General features: G+C 40.7%; 1 protein-coding gene across 1 annotated transcript; it reads left to right on the top strand.

The window, feature by feature from the left end:
* Positions 1-9,169: 9,169 nt before the first annotated feature.
* On the top strand, positions 9,170-14,695 carry gpr19 (G protein-coupled receptor 19). Its single transcript, XM_006781074.3, has 2 exons — positions 9,170-9,634; positions 12,451-14,695. Exon 2 carries the CDS (start codon positions 12,477-12,479, stop codon positions 13,749-13,751), a length of 1,275 nt encoding a protein of 424 aa, XP_006781137.1. The 5' UTR covers positions 9,170-9,634; positions 12,451-12,476; the 3' UTR covers positions 13,752-14,695.
* Positions 14,696-15,272: the final 577 nt, after the last annotated feature.

The following is a 15,272-nucleotide window of genomic DNA, read 5'->3' as shown; positions in this document are numbered from 1 at the left end:
GTCCACAAAGAGCATTCGGACGTAGCTCTGTCGCTGTTCCAGGTGGCTTAGCACAGCGTGGATGGCTATGGGGATGGCATCGAGGTTTGGGGGCAGGTAGTTCTTGATGTGCTAAAGGACTAGTCTATCTTAGGTTGAAGATTCTCTGCTCTTAGCACCTTGCCAGGTACTCCGTCTGGACCGGCAGCCTTTCTGGGGTTCACTGCTAGGAACACACGTCTGATATCGTGTTCTTTTACAGTGAGTGGAGCGATGCAGGAACCGGGTCAGGATGAGGATGGGAGCAGGGTTGGAGCAGATGAAGGCTGCTGTTGTGGTGTTTCAAAGCGGGTGAACAAGAAATTTATTTCCTCTGCCAGCTGCACACACACGTTTTCTGTTTTCACAGTGCATGAAGAAATACCACTTCAGATGAGATTTGCTTTATGAGTAGGGAATTTCAGAAGTTTTATTTACCTAATAAAGTTCTGAACATCCACCAGGCTGCCAGTGAACCACCCATGGTTAGGGTGAAGTTGCGAAAGAAGGACTTCCAAAAACTGAAAGATATTTCCTATCTTACCACTTGTCTCTAGTGCCTAGCTGTAACCACCTCTTGTATAGGGCCTTTTTCTTTCCCTTTTCCTGTATTCACCACCCCGAGTAACATGCTGGTCTGCCAAGTGACACCACTGAGTCATATGAATCATCTGTGTAAATCTCATGCGCTTGCTAGAGATTGATACTAAAATGAAACAATGAAAGGAGTCACTCAAGTTGAGGAAACTAAATATAATTCTAATAATTATAGGAAAATTATATAAAATAGTTTTATTGGCTAAAGAAATGTAATCAAATGGCCAGTGAAAGTGAAAATGTGTGTAATGTGTGATAAACTGTTATCTACAGCAGTCTTGTTATTGGTAATAGCCACGGGGAGGCCACAAGCAAGTATACTCCTAGACACTGCTATGCCCAGATAAACTGTGTTAAAAAAATACATTAAGAAACAGATTATATCAGATTTATATTTCAAATATGACAAAAATGTTGATTTTACAGCAGCAAAATTATTGCATCTCTGCGGTTTGAACATTTAATAAGCTTTCTGCCTCGTACAGAGTGGATAGTCAAATAAATTGAATCATCATAAATACATAAATACATGATTTTATATTTATTACTTAATTTTTTTTATTCTTATTACTTTATTATTATAACACTCGGAATAAATAATAAGGGAAGGACACTGGATCAGCACCATGATGCAAAAGTGCGACCATAGTTTATACAGTATCTGGAGAAGGTATTAACATGTCACTGTACGTGCGCGTACACGCGCGTGTGTTAGGGCTAAGGTCCAAAGATCTACAGCTTCATCCGTGGGACGAAGCAGCTGCAAGTGTTGCGTTTCCTGGGTGTGTGCATCGGCGTGGCTCAGATCATTGCCATGGTGCTCCCTCTCACACTTCTCTGTGTGTTTGTTTGTTAGAGATTTAGATTTTTTTTGTTACATTCTTACCCTACAACGACAACCCCTTTCTGTTGCCCTACTAATATTCTGGTTTCAGTTTATTTCCCGCAGTTTATTTTAAATCTGTTGCCTTATGGTTCCAAGTGCTGTCACCATTTTATTATTATCTCATAACACTTGTTTAATCAACTGACATCTTTCCTATGGACTTTCTAATGTCTGCAGGAGCAGGAGCAGCAGCAACCCTTCAACAGCAATTTTTGTGGATTTTATATGACATATATACCTGTATACACTGGACACACACTCACATATACTATGTAATCATCAACACGTTCTCACTCCCTAAGCGTAATATTTTACGCTAGGTGACAAATTGTCAACATTTACGCCCCGGGAGTGAGAACGTAATCATATATACTCATATATGCACATTTATACTGGAGTGTTTTATATATTGGAATCACATGTTAAGCATTTAACATACATGTTCAAATCACAAGACCCATATATTTAGGTCAAATATTATCTACAGGGTGGGCCATTTATATGGATACACCGTAATAACATGGGAATGGTTGGTGATATTAAAGTCCTGTTTGTGGCACATTAGTATATGTGAGGGGGCAAACTCCTCAAGATGGGTGGTGACCACGGTGGCCATTTAGAAGTCGGCCATCTTGGATACAACTTTTGTTTTTTCAATAGGAAGAGGGCCATGTGACACATCAAACTTATTGGTAATGTCACAAGAAAAACAATGGTGTGCTTGGTTTCAACGTAACTTTATTTGTTCATGAGTTATTTACAAGTTTCTCTTTGTTCACAGCCATTGACATGTCGAAGAGGTTAACACGTGAGGAGCGGATCGAAATTGTGTTGATATCTGGTGAATGCAGTAACCGGGTCATTGCAGCAGATTTCAATGCAAGACATCCTACGAGACCACCCATCTCCCATGCTACAGTTAGTAAACTGCTTGCTAAGTTTCGTGAAACTGGTTCAGTGTTGGATTTGCCAAAATGTGGATGCAAGAAAACTGTCACTAATGAAGAAACATCAGTGGCTGTCCTAGCTTCATTCAGCAAGACCCCACAGCGTAGCACTTGCCACATGTCACTGGAGAGTGGCATTAGTCGAACATCCCTTTGGCAGATATTAGCTACTCACAAATGGCACCCTTACAAACTCCAGCTACTGCAGCATCTCAACGAGGATGACCCAGATCGGCGCACAGAATTTGCAGAATGGGCAAAACAAAAATTGGAACAGGACCCTCAGTTCACGCAGAAGATTTTGTTCAGTGATGAGGCAAACTTTTATGTAAATGGTGAAGTTAACAAACAAACCCACCGCTATTGGTCTGACACTAACCCACATTGGATGGATCCCTCAAAGACTGTTGGAACAACAAAAGTGATGGTTTGGTGTGGTATATGGGGTACAACGATAGTGGGTCCATTCTTCATCAATGGAAACTTCAAGGCCACTGGATATTTGAAATTGCTACATGATGATGTGTTTCCCTCCTTATGCACTGAATCTGGCACATTCCCTGAGTTTTTCCAGCAAGATGGTGCACCACCACATTATGGGTGCCAGGTCCAAGCATTCCTAGATGAACAGTTTCCTGGAAAGTGGATTGGTCGTCGTGGGCCAGTTGAATGGCCCCCAAGGTCTCCTGATCTGACCCCCTTAGACTTTTATCTTTGGGGTCATCTGAAGGCAATTGTCTATGATGTGAAGATACGAGATGTGCAGCACCTGAAACTACGGATACTGGATGCCTGTGCTGGCATTTCTCCTGCGGTGTTGCTATCAGTGTGTGAAGAATGGGAGAAGAGGGTTGCATTGACAATCCAACACAATGGACCACTTTTATAAGTGGTCAGAAACTTGTAAATAACTCATGAAAGAATAAAGTTACGTTGAAACCAAGCACACCATTGTTTTTCTTGTGACATTACCAATAAGTTTGATGTGTCACATGGCCCTCTTCCTATTGAAAAAACAAAAGTTGTATCCAAGATGGCCGACTTCTAAATGGCCACCGTGGTCACCACCCATCTTGAGGAGTTTGCCCCCTCACATATACTAATGTGCCACAAACAGGACTTTAATATCACCAACCATTCACATTTTATTACGGTGTATCCATATAAATGGCCCACCCTGTACAATGTTCCCTCAAAGCTGCGCTGCTGGCACGGTCTCTGTGCACAGAAAATCTGCGTTGCGCACAGAAAAAAAATCAAACCTGAATTGAAATTAAAATTAATACTTTAACAATTCTGATTTGCAGTGTTTGTCAGTAAGTGACTGGCTGCTCCCGTATGGGATTAGAACGATGCCACCTTATCCGGTAGTCCAGCCAATAATGCGATTCACATTCGTATATGCACAGCTAATCAACGTCGTTGACAGGCTATGACAGCGTCCTTATGTGCCGACACCGGTGTTTTAGCTAGCAAAGCGGCGTGGCTGATGTGGAGTGAAGCCACGTTAATGACAACATGTACAACCATTGGAGATGTGAGCAGGACAGACGGAACAATTGATGGAAAAAGTGTGGACTTTATACCAGTTTTTAAATTGTGTTGATAGGCCACGTAAAACCAGGGTTATGATAAAAAATATATGCAATGTTTCGTTTTCTTCCTGAATACTATGGTTGTTTATAAAACGGTAAAAACTGAAAACGCTGAAAAGCACTCTCCGCCTGTGAGGAAAAACAAAACCAAAAAAACCCCACCCTTTCCTATTGGTGGAGTGATACATCTCCTGTTGTCAGGCCTGCAGGTATCAGGCTGTTGTTCTCCTTTATCTCATAGTGGACAGAAAGTATTTTTTGGAGTGGCACAAATAATTTCAAATTTGATGCAGAACAGCTGATTGTTCTGTAAATAGTTTGAAATGTTTATTTAAAAAAATGCCTTGGCTGCATTTTTAGGTAAACGGCTGCAAAAAACTTTGTTTGCATAACTCAGTTACTTTTTTGAAGAAGTAACTATATAATTATTGCCCAACATTGGTCATTATTTACTGTATTTTGCAGACAGAGAGTTACAGGACTCTCTCCCAGACCACAGACTCATAATACAAGTCAGAGCTTTATAAAAAAAAAAAAGAAAGAAAGAAAGAAAGAAAGTTGTGTTTTCAAAATTGGAGTTCAAGTTATTTTTACTTCCAATAGTGTTAACATACTACACAGGTCATGAACAAGATTTCTTTTTTTATTTTCATTGTAAGTGTGTAAGTGTAACTGTAAGCAGTTAATTAAAAGTAGTGTAACATAAATGTAACTGCTGTAATTTGATTATTTTAATAAACCATGTAACTTGGATGGATTCGATGCTGGCATGACCACAGTGCACATGTCTGCTGTTGCTCACAGTGCTCCAAGGGATCACTCAGGGAGTTGTGTGTTCGCTCAGACACATGAAAAATTAGAGGGAACATTGCTTGTGTATAATATAAAAGAAGATTGATTTTATTCATCAGTAAGATACATAACAAATATTTTCTTTCAATGTTAGCAGCCAAGATAGAGACAGTGTTTGTTATTGCCATTATTGTATCAACACTACTCTGATTCGTATAATCCAATTACTACTAGGCGAACATCAGTTATCCTAATCAAAAATACATTCACTGTATTAAAACTGTCATATTAATGTTAATAATGTTTTGTTTTGTTTTTTCATCTATGTGCAACATGATTTTTTGTCTTATTTCTATCACAATATGTAGGAAGTTGGGTAAAATTCTCAAAGGTCATAAAAGGTAAGAAAAAAGGGAAACACCAAAAACAAAAATTATAGAAATAAAACGTTAATCTGTAGAAGGATAAATCGTGGAACATTTTTCATTTTAGGACATCAAATAAAAATGCTTTAAAAAATAATTCAACTATTAAATAATAATTAAAAGTGTGATTTTTGGCTAAGTTACACATTACCTTAGATTCTGAGAAATTTCCCCTGATAGATTTTCTTGGTATTATTTACCTTCCGTACATTCAGAAACCTTTTACATATTTCAGTACAAATAAGACCCAAACTCAAACTAAATATTTTAAAAACTTCATCAGCTGATTAATATTGCCAAATACAAGAGCACGTCAACATGTTTGATTATTAAATGTAAATGTTACTTACCAGGTCAAATCTGTTACTTTAATTCCAAATATTTTAAATTAAAGTAATAGTTAAACCTTTTTCATAGGCCAATAATAACAAATAATGAGTTTTATTAATTTTTATTTGTATCTCACATAAATAAATAAATAAAAAATATTTAAATTCTATTGTTGGCAGTAATTGGATACTATTTTAATTCATGAAACACCAGTTTGAAGCATTTTCACCTGATTACATGAACGAGTGTCTGAAATATTTTTTTACTACCATTTTTACTGTCTGTTATGATTATTCCTTCTCCTCTCTCATATTAGCACCATCATTGGTTTCCCATAGCAACTGGCCTGTTGGTCTTCTCAGCACAGTGGTTGTCATGGTGATATGCTGCGCAAGCAACCCCCATCAGCATTGGACCAATAACCACAGATGGACGACATCATTTCCTTTTATAGAGCCAACATGTTGAAGGCCTGAGAGACAGAGATAGCGGGCTGACAGTGAGGACGGTCGATGGGAAACACCGAGGCTGCAGGACGCTGTAAACAACAACAAACAGCAAACACTGAACCAGCCCTGCCCTGTGTGAGCTCAGGCCCCCATCCCACCAGAAGGGGGGATTCATTGGCCAATTTGGGTGAACTGACCGATTAAAAGGGTCCAGAAGGAGGGGGTTAGGGTGTTAATGAATGAATGGGAAAGGAAAAGTTCGTCTTCATGATGCGTGATCATCTCTCAACATAAGGATCAGTGAATAGGCCTATCTATCTCTACCAGCAACTGTAACAGCCAATATATGAAAATGACAAAAGTAAAGAAGAGGTCAGAGCAACACCTTCCAATCATGTTATGACAGTTAATGTTGCATTGTTTGTCCACCAGAGGGAACTCTGCAACTTACCTGTTGACAACATTTTTGGAACAAACAGGCAGAATGTGAACAAATTTAAAAAATGAGTGCTTACTTTTTAAATATCTGTCTTAAAAAATAGGTCAAGCCCTAGTTACTCATTTAAAATGTTTTAGTGATCTTTAAAAATGTCTCACTTTCAGGCACTAAAGATGAATCTGTGAGACATGGATAACGATGGGGGTTTCGATTCAAATAAGAATGTTGCAACTTCTTGGGACAAATATGAAAAATACTGAAATACATCAGCTTGTATCCATGAACATGAACTAATAAATGATACTTATATGATGTTTTTGTAGTGCAACCCAGTTGCAAATACTGGAGCTGTGATGGACAGGTTGTTAGCCAGCGTCCTCGCTCATCCACACTGCTTTAAACCCCTACAAAACAAAAAATGTGGCTTTATTAGGACGAGAGTGAAAGACCCACACCCAAGGTGACCGAGGGACATCGTACTTTGGATTATTTTATTTATATCATTTTAATCATAAAATTGTTTTTGTTAATGTCTATATTTTTGTCTCTCTTCCTTGAAGCCTGGGTCCTCTAACAGCCATTCCTAGGACTGCACTCTTCTGGACAGAGATCTCCAGTGTAGTTCATGGGATCTGAGATTATACAGTCCATATCAAAAGTTGTAGACCATTTGAAAAATGGCAAAAAAAAAATCATATTTTGCATGGTTGGATCTTAACAAGGTTCCAAGTAGAGCTTCAACATGCAACAAATGAGAGGGAGACAAGACATATTTATTTGAGCATGCAATTTATTGAGATGAGATGATGAGATGAGATAGCCTTTATTTGTCAGTTGCAGGTCTTTTGCCCACAACCGAGATGACAGACCTTGCCGACCGTACATACAATACACAAACATCACATTGGGGAGACAGGTCAGGCTAGGTAGCGAGGAAAAAAAAACATTGAAATGTGTAACACAGAAGGATAATACAGGAATGCACAGATATCAACACACCATAGCACAATAAACACAGACAAGCAACATGGGAAAGAGTTCCAGTGTGCACATCTGATCTGGGACCGCTGCAATCCTTCGACTGCGCCTCCAACTGACCCAATGTCCACATCAGAGGGGAGGTAAGCGTTGGAGGTGGCGTTGGATCCGGGGTAGGGAGGGTGATGCGTCGGTGAGTGCTTATCAGTATCAGTATATGTATGTGTGTGCGTTTCCATAGTTCAGCTGAGACAGTGTCCTTCGCCCTGCCAGGCTAAGTAAACAGTCTTCCAGCCAACCCAGGTGGCCTTGCATGGAATGGGAAGGAACAGACTAAACACAGTCGTTATCAGGGTGTTTTGTTCAGCTCCGGCCTTGCAGCTGGCGCCGAGAGGGTATCCACATGAAGTGATGTTATTTGAAAACAACGCTTAAACTGAAAATAGGCTGTTTTACAGCTGATCAAAAGTTTAGGACCACATGCCTTTAAAAGGCCAAATCTGTGCAAAAATGTGGATTCATTGTCATTTTCTGTCAGGTGCTCACACTGTCATGACCTTCTGATGGCAAAGGCAAAAAAACTTCCCTTTTTGAACGTGGTCGGGTTGTTGAACTGCATAAGCAGGGTCTCTTGCAGCACACCATCACTGCTGAGGTTGGACGCAGTAAGACAGTAGTTTGGAATTTCTTAAATGATCCTGCGGGTTATGGAACAAAAACATCAAGTGGAAAACCCCCCAAAATTTTTCAAGCTCTGAGCCGAAGGAGCCAATTGGTGACAAGACACTGGACAATCCTGGATCCAAATTAAGGCCGTTACTGGTGCCGACTGCAGCCCCATAACCATCACACATCAGGGATCTGAGACTGAAGAGCTTCAAAAACAAAATACGTCTTCAAAGGCCTCGTCTCCTTGAACACCACAGAACTGACCGTTTGGACTTTCCAAGAGAGCACCAAACATGGGACATTGAAAGATGGAAGGAGTTTTATTCTTTGATGTGAAAAATTCAACCTTGATAGTCCTGACGGTTTCCACCGTTACTGGCATGACAAGCAGATCCCACCTGAGATATTTTCTACACTCCACGGTGGAGGGGGCACCATAATGGTCTGGGGTGCTTTTTTCTTCAGTGGAATAATGGAGCTTCAGGAGGTGTAGGGGTTTTTCAACAGGACAGTACAGTACACAATGCCCACAGGACTTCTTCCAGGAGAATAACATCACTCTTTTGGACCATCCTGCATGTTCCCCTGACCTAAATCCATTTGAGAACCTTTGGAGACGGATGGCAAGGGAAGTTTACAAAAATGGACAACAGTTCCAGACAGTACAGACACTTTGTACGGCCGTCTTTACCACTTGGAGAAATGTCCCCACTCAACTCCTACAAATTATTGCATTAAGCATGCCGCAACAAACTTTTGAAGTGATCAACAATAATGATGGAGCTACTCATTACTCATCTTTGATTTCTCTTTTTTTTTTTTTTTTTTTGGGGGGGGGGGGGGGGTAGGGGTAGGGGTAGGGTTTTTTTGTTTTAGTGTTAAACTTTTGATCTGCTGTAAAAAAAAAAAAAAAAGAAAGAAAAAAAAAGAAAAAGAAAGCCTGTTTCAGTTCAAACGTTGTTTTTAATCAATTGCATGCTCAAAAAAATGTTTTGTCTCACTCCCGTTTTTCTTGTTGCATGTTGAAGCTCTACTTAGAACCAGTCTGCACTTCTGTTAAATTCATGTATTTTTTAAATTTATTATCAATTTAGCTTTTTAAATAATTGCCATAAACAGTCTTCTGTACAGCAGTCTTCAGCTGAGGGGGCTCATCATTCTCTCGTGTAGCCTCGGTCCGCCCCTGCTGACAGAGAAGAAAACGTCCACCCTCCTCTTCCTCAGCTGCAGCTTCATCCTCCAGCTGCCGTGATGTCTGCTGGCTGCTCGGACCTCCTCCTCTTGTGAATCAGACACCATCATGAAGCGTCTCTCCATCCTCTGAGCGCGCATCTACCTCACCTGCGGACTCCGGGACACTTGATCACCTGCAGGTTTTGTCGGCCTCGTCCATCCTTCATCATCCTCCTCTTCATCAGCAGACATGTTGTTTAGGCAGGATCCGTGACGCCGCGCTGACTGCTGATGGATGGAAGGAGCCGGAGGAGCGGCTAGAATGACGCTCGGCACGTAAGATGGAGGCTTTTATTTCCTTATCTTGGTTTTTAATCCGTATTTATTCAGAACATGGCCTGAGCCTGAGCTCGTTATTCAGAGGACATGACGTGCTGCACGCGGCGGACAGCTGCAGCAGGTGTGCCTGCTCGGTGTTTTTCCATGAGCGGTCAGGCTGGACAGCTCATCAAACTGTGCTGGTGTGAGCGGTGAGCAGGTAGACATGATGGGCTTCAGGCCGGAATCAGTCACAGCGGGGTTTACAGCACCATCATCAGCATCCTCTGAGACACATTCGTATTTTAATGGAGGAGGTAATCATTTCAGATAGAGAGCCTTCATCGAACTGTCCACAAACATTTGGCCATGTACAGCAGATCGGCATCTGCACAGATCTGTTTTAATCAGGACTTTGGTGTAAAAAAACAAACAAACAAAACAAAAACAAAAACAAACAAAACAGCTGCTCATTTATTTCCATGCATCGATTAATCGATCACTTCTTTTTTGACTCTAATGTTTAGGGCAAACAGACACCTAACCCGCTGATTATCAGTTATTGGATAAAAACGTAAATGATTTTGTAAAAAATTACATTATGTATGAAAAGCAAATAAAGTAAATTAGATCTGAAGTTTTTTAATTCTCTGATAAACTCATGTAAATCAACATATCAGATTTTAGTTGCTGAACAGTTTGAACAAAAACTGAGAAAGTTTCTGGCAGTGTGAGAGCATGATGATGAACATTTGTTCATTTTATGACATTATAACAATAATTAGTCATTCAGTAAAAAGTGCTTTGTGTTCATTATTAATTGTTAGTATCCTGGTTATGGATGAAGTAAACTGTTCGCTTTGAGTCCTTTGTGTTTATATCAGAGTGGAATTTAAATGTACATTTAAATTTACACTTAAGCTGTTTTCAAATGTCTGCATGTGTTGTTTATAATATGAAAGATTTTCAGCAGGGTTAAATTACAGCTGGAGCCCTATTTAAGTAATTAGTAAAGGTAACCTTATTCTGTTCATTTCCAGCTTTATACTCTTATTCCTGGACTCTTCTAGAGTAGCTTTCCATGATTGAGAGTTAAAAATAATCTCTTTAGGAATATTTAGTGTGTGATGGTTAATAAGGAAAAGCACAGGTCTGCATTAATTATCAGTTACACCTTATACTAAATCATTTGGGGCGTGAAATGTCAGAAAGCTAAACACGCCACAAACCTAAATAATTCAGAGTGATTTATGTTTACTCTCTTTTGGTGACGCTTTAGTTTAAACTGCGTTGTCCTGCTTCCCTCGTTTACCTACCCACCATCAGTCAAGATGGATGTGGTTGCTAAGGTTAAATCCAGAAGAGTAAACACAACAGCAGCCATAAACAGAATCTCCTCTGAGAGCTTCTTCACATCCTTAAAGAGCGACCTCAGAGGAGAGCCAGCTCTCTATGGAGGATTAATCAAATCAGCTGCAGCACTGACTGGGAATTAAGTCCTGAGGTGGAGATGAGGACGGTGATGATGAATAGTTCCATGTGGTGGAGTTTGTCTTGTACCTGAGAGAAAAACATGCAGCTGTGTTTCTATCTTATCTTATCTTATTTAAACTCACCAGTATGACTCTCAGCTAACTTACTTACTGCTAACTATCTGATATCCAAACAACAAACCAAACTTTCAAACTTCCTACCAACTTACCAACCGACCATATCCCTGACTCTTTATCTCAGTGCCAATCTACCAACAAGCTTCTGGAGCTGTGTATCAATGACGCTAATTCTGACTAACCCTGCAATCTATTTAAGCTCCCTGTGCAACATCAACAAGCTGTTATTAATGACTTCTTTTGCATTTAACTGAACTACAGTCAGAGTTTGAATGCAATGAAATTGCTAGTGTAGCTAAATTAAAGCTAGCTGGCTATCCACCCCTGCATCCTGATAGTGGTCCAGAAACCAGTAATAAACATTTCATTGGTGAAGTAATTTGGTACTGAGATTGTATTTTACTAGCAATAATATTACAAGGTTATTTTGTCCCATTAGTTGATGATGCTAAGTTAGCAGCCAGATTAACTGTGGCATTTGGGTAGTACGGCTGACCTTATCTATTCAGGACACATTGATCTAGTAATCTATCAACATTAGCATGCAAGTTAGCATTAACTAATATTAGGCACAGTCGATTTTGATTTTCAAATCTAAACGAAGAATGACTAGCCTGTCATAATTTTCACCTGATGTTGGCTACAACATTGAGACAGGTGGGCCTCATGAGATAAAGCAGTTTCTATCTTTTGTTAGCACACCTGCCAACCTACCACTCAGCCAACTATTTATCAATCAATTTTCCTAACCAAACACGTTACTTGCCAATCTAATAACCTATGGTGCTTCCACAAACCAGCTATTCTACCCAATGACCTCATCTACCTACCAGAATACCAATCTACGTACCTGTCAACTAACTTGATTATCTATTCACACACCAACGACCCATTCTCCTAACTACCTACCTTTGTATCTATCAAAAAATCTGCCATTAACCTACGTGTCTCGCCAATAAAACAAATCTCATTACTTCTTGAGCCTCACACCTTTCTGAAAGATGACCTATCTAACCACCAAACAACCAACAAACCTTTTTATTTTGCATGTCTGAACTATTTATTGTTGAGTAATAACTTGGTGTAGGGTTTGTGAGGAGCTGTCGACTGTATCTGGTAATCAGGAGTATTGTTGGGATAAATAAACAGTTTATGTTGAAAAATATTTCCCAAACATTAATTTGGTTGTGGTTTTTCTAATGCCAAATGTCTCTGTCTCCACAGCTGCTCTCTGACCCAGCAGTACAGCAATGGTGTATGCCCAGACATCAAACACAGTCGGTGTCAATCCCTCCATCTACTTGCCATCGTTCATGTATCAGATGTCATTTAACTACTCCAAGAGAGAAAACTTAACTGTCCTGGCAACCTTACCCACAACTCCCCTCTGCAGCCTCGAGGGCACGTCCACTGGCCAGTTGAATACTACCTCTGTCCCTGATGAGCTGACTTCAGGTGAGGTTGCCGTCCTAGGCTTGGTATTTGGGGTTCTATGGCTGGTCTCCATCTTGGGAAATGCCCTCGTATGCCTGGTCATCCACCGAAGCCGACGGACTCAGTCCACAACCAACTACTTTGTGGTGTCTATGGCCTGCGCGGACCTGCTCATGAGCCTCGGTTGTGCCCCATTCGTCCTCTTGCAGGTTGCCTCTGGACGTTGGCCAATGAGCACAGCAGCTTGCAAGGCTGTGCGCTATCTACAGCACCTTTGTCCAGGTGTGCAGGTCTACGTCCTGCTTTCCATCTCAATAGACCGCTTCTACACAATCGTCTATCCCCTCAGCTTCAAAGTGTCCAGAGAAAAGGCAAAGAAGATGATTCTGGCTTCATGGTTATTTGATGCAGCCTTCGTCTCCCCCTGCCTCTTCTTCTATGGATCTACATCTACAGACAGTCATTGTGACTTTTTCCTTCCTGAGAGCTGGGGCAGCATAGTCTACGCAGCGGTTCACCTTCTCATTGGTTTTCTGGTCCCTGCTGGATTGATCATATCATTCTACCAGAGGGTGGTCAGGTACATCTGGAGGATCAGTGCTGATGGCCACACTGTGCGGCGGACAATGAACATTGTCCCGCGGACTAAAGTCAAGACCATCAAAATGTTCCTTATGCTTAATTCTGTTTTCTTCCTCACCTGGACACCCTTCTATCTTGCCCAACTGTGGCATCCGAGGGAGTCTGATGGGCCCAGCAGGCAGGGACTGCTTTTCTTCACAGCCATCACCTGGATCTCCTTCAGCTCCACAGCATCCAAACCTACCCTGTATTCTGTCTACAATGCAAACTTCAGACGTGGCATGCGGGAGACATTCTGCATGTCATCCATGAAATGCTACCGCAGTAATGCCTACACCATCACCGCGAGCTCCCGCATGGCCAAAAAGAATTATGTTGGGGTGGTGGACATCCCAGTGCAAGCAAAGGTGGTGACTAAAGACTCAGTCTACGATACATTTGACCGAGAAGCTAAAGAAAAGAAGGTAGCTTGGCCCACTAATGCGAACCCTCCAAATACCTTTGTGTGAATGAGCTTGGACAGCTTTGAAACTGAACTCACAAACATAAACTTGTCTAACATAGCAGTGCCAGTGGTGGCAGGTGAATTAGCTGGAGGCTAACATGCTAGCACTGTATTTAAGTAAAACGTTTACCGAATGTGTTCAGATTGTATAAAGGGCTTTTTGTGATGTGAGAAACCCTATAGCAGCCATATTGGTGATTTTTATACTTCAGATTTCAATCAGAATTTGTTTTCGTGCTGTGTTTTGATAGATCATTCTCCATGGATAAATTCCATTTTGGGTTTTGATGTCAACTTGTTAGCTAGCTAACTTTCTGTGTGGTCATCGATCATAAAAGTCTTGTAACTACATCTGGTTTGCTACAGTAATGTACGTGGTAGATGCTAATGTTAGTAAAGGCTAAAATGTTAACAATGACATTATCTGCTTTGTCACCATGACTGAGTAACGGTGAGCTGGTTAAATACCAAAGCCCAGGATCCAAGCTTGTTTAAATAAACTGGGCTGAATCATTGGAATATAATCAGGATCAATTATGACTTTAACAACCATGTCAGCAAGACCCATTCAGGTTTTCACTTAGCTGAGTGGTCATAACTAAACATGACAACATGCAGACACTGTTTGATTTGGTTCAGTTTCAGAATGGTGCTTAGTTCTTAAACAGCATCAAGGCAGAACTCGTTTGGTGTGGATCGGTAGCTTAAATCTTAAAGTACGATTGCAGAGGGACTTAAGTCCTGTAATTTCTGATTGAGATGAGTTCCTCAACATCATCCTCAGCACTGCTGTGTGGAAACACTCGACAAGGATAGAACCTGAACATTTGTCCTCCTTCCAGTGTGCTGAAATATTCAGACTTGAGATCAAATGGATGTTTGTAGCTGTGATCAGTTCTCATGAAGTTTGATCAGTGTGATTAAAGATGATTTGTTATATGAAGGAAATTTATGAGTTTTTGTGGGAATATCCAGGAAAATGTTCCAGAAGACAAAAGACAGAGAAACAGAAGCAAGCTTTTAGAGAGTGAAATTTAATGAAGTCAGTAAAGTCATTGCTGCACAATCACCTCTTTCTGTTTTTAAGGCATTGGTAAATCTGAGACTTGTGCACGTTAATGTGTGGATATCTGAAGTCAGCATATACATTACAGATCAGGGGTGAGCTGCAACATTGCTGCAAAGTTACGAGCATTAGTTGGTCCTAACATTAGGTCAGTGCACCACATAATCCACTGCGTCATTGTGTATTTGACTAAAGCTCAAAAACACTGAGAAACTCTAGGATTTGGTTGGATCTCTTTCAGCAGCAGTGACCTGCAGTGATCTACAGGTGTCGCTCACCTGTGTTACAGCAGCAGCTTGGTAGAGGTGCTCTTGTTTGCTTATGGTCAGATAATCAAGTCCATTGATTAACTGATATGGATGCAGTAACAACGCACTGAGGTTTTCACATAGTGCCTCTGCAGACTGCTCAGTGTGTAATAAATGATGACACAATGGGAAACATCACATGCTTCTCTTA

This window comes from Neolamprologus brichardi, chromosome 17, assembly GCF_056152115.1.
Source record: "Neolamprologus brichardi isolate AB-2024 chromosome 17, ASM5615211v1, whole genome shotgun sequence".
In the NCBI taxonomy this organism is placed as follows: Eukaryota; Metazoa; Chordata; class Actinopteri; order Cichliformes; family Cichlidae; genus Neolamprologus; species Neolamprologus brichardi.
The sequence above is the reverse complement of the archived record's forward strand: the minus strand, read 5'-3'. Positions and strand labels throughout refer to the sequence as shown.